This window comes from Octodon degus, unplaced genomic scaffold (genome assembly GCF_000260255.1).
Source record: "Octodon degus isolate 3935 unplaced genomic scaffold, OctDeg1.0 scaffold00006, whole genome shotgun sequence".
Taxonomy (NCBI): domain Eukaryota; kingdom Metazoa; phylum Chordata; class Mammalia; order Rodentia; family Octodontidae; genus Octodon; species Octodon degus.
In genome coordinates, this window is record NW_004524582.1 from 33,149,854 (window position 1) to 33,150,597 (window position 744).

The 744-nt window shown below is 44.8% G+C and overlaps 1 protein-coding gene across 2 annotated transcripts in view; it reads left to right on the forward strand.

Annotated features, from left to right (window-relative positions):
- Positions 1–744, forward strand: part of Slbp (stem-loop binding protein) — a 17,615-nt gene that overhangs the window by 10,463 nt on the left and 6,408 nt on the right. For both annotated transcript variants that reach the window (XM_023700604.1, XM_023700603.1), the window contains one exon: positions 256–405. In XM_023700604.1, the coding sequence (XP_023556372.1) occupies positions 256–405 (150 nt within the window). The remainder of the gene's footprint in view (positions 1–255; positions 406–744) is intronic.

The window sequence follows — 744 nt, forward strand, 5'->3', positions numbered from 1 at the left end:
AAAACTAATTTAAAGGTAAGCTCTTGCTTTGTGGCCCAGTCTGGCCTTGAACTTGATGCAGCCTTCCTGCCTCAGCCTCCCACGTGGTGGGATAATAGGTGTCTACCACCAGTTGTGCTTTTGTTCTGTTACTTTATTTGTAGAATCTCAGTTGATCCTCCTAAATTGTTGAATGCTAACCTCAAGGCTTGCACAATTGTACAGTGACTGCAGATGTGAGTGGCCTGTGCTAGGGTAATCTTTCTCTTTCTGTAGACACCTTCGACAACCTGGCATCCACCCAAAAACCCCTAACAAATTTAAGAAGTACAGTCGGCGGTCTTGGGACCAGCAGATCAAGCTCTGGAAGGTGGCACTGCATTTCTGGGACCCGCCTGCTGAAGAAGGATGTGATCTGCAAGAAATGTATGTCTTTGTTGCCTTCTTGTTTCTCTGTTTGACGCAGGCTGAGACAGTTGTGCGTTGTCGTTATCTGGAAGTCTAGGACTACATTATGGCTTTATTTGGGGGGTGTGGGTGGGTGGGTGGGGTCAGATACACAACTTCACGTTGCTAGGGCAGTGCTGTACCTATCACTGACCTGTGCTTTTTACATTTTATTTTGAGTCAGTCTAAATTGCCCATACTAGCTTTGAACTCATGACCCTCCTGCCTCAAATATGTGTTGCCATAGCTAGTTAGGTGTTACCTTGAAGGCAAGGCTTACCTTTTTCTTGTTGGTTTTTTTTTTTTTTTTTTTTTTGG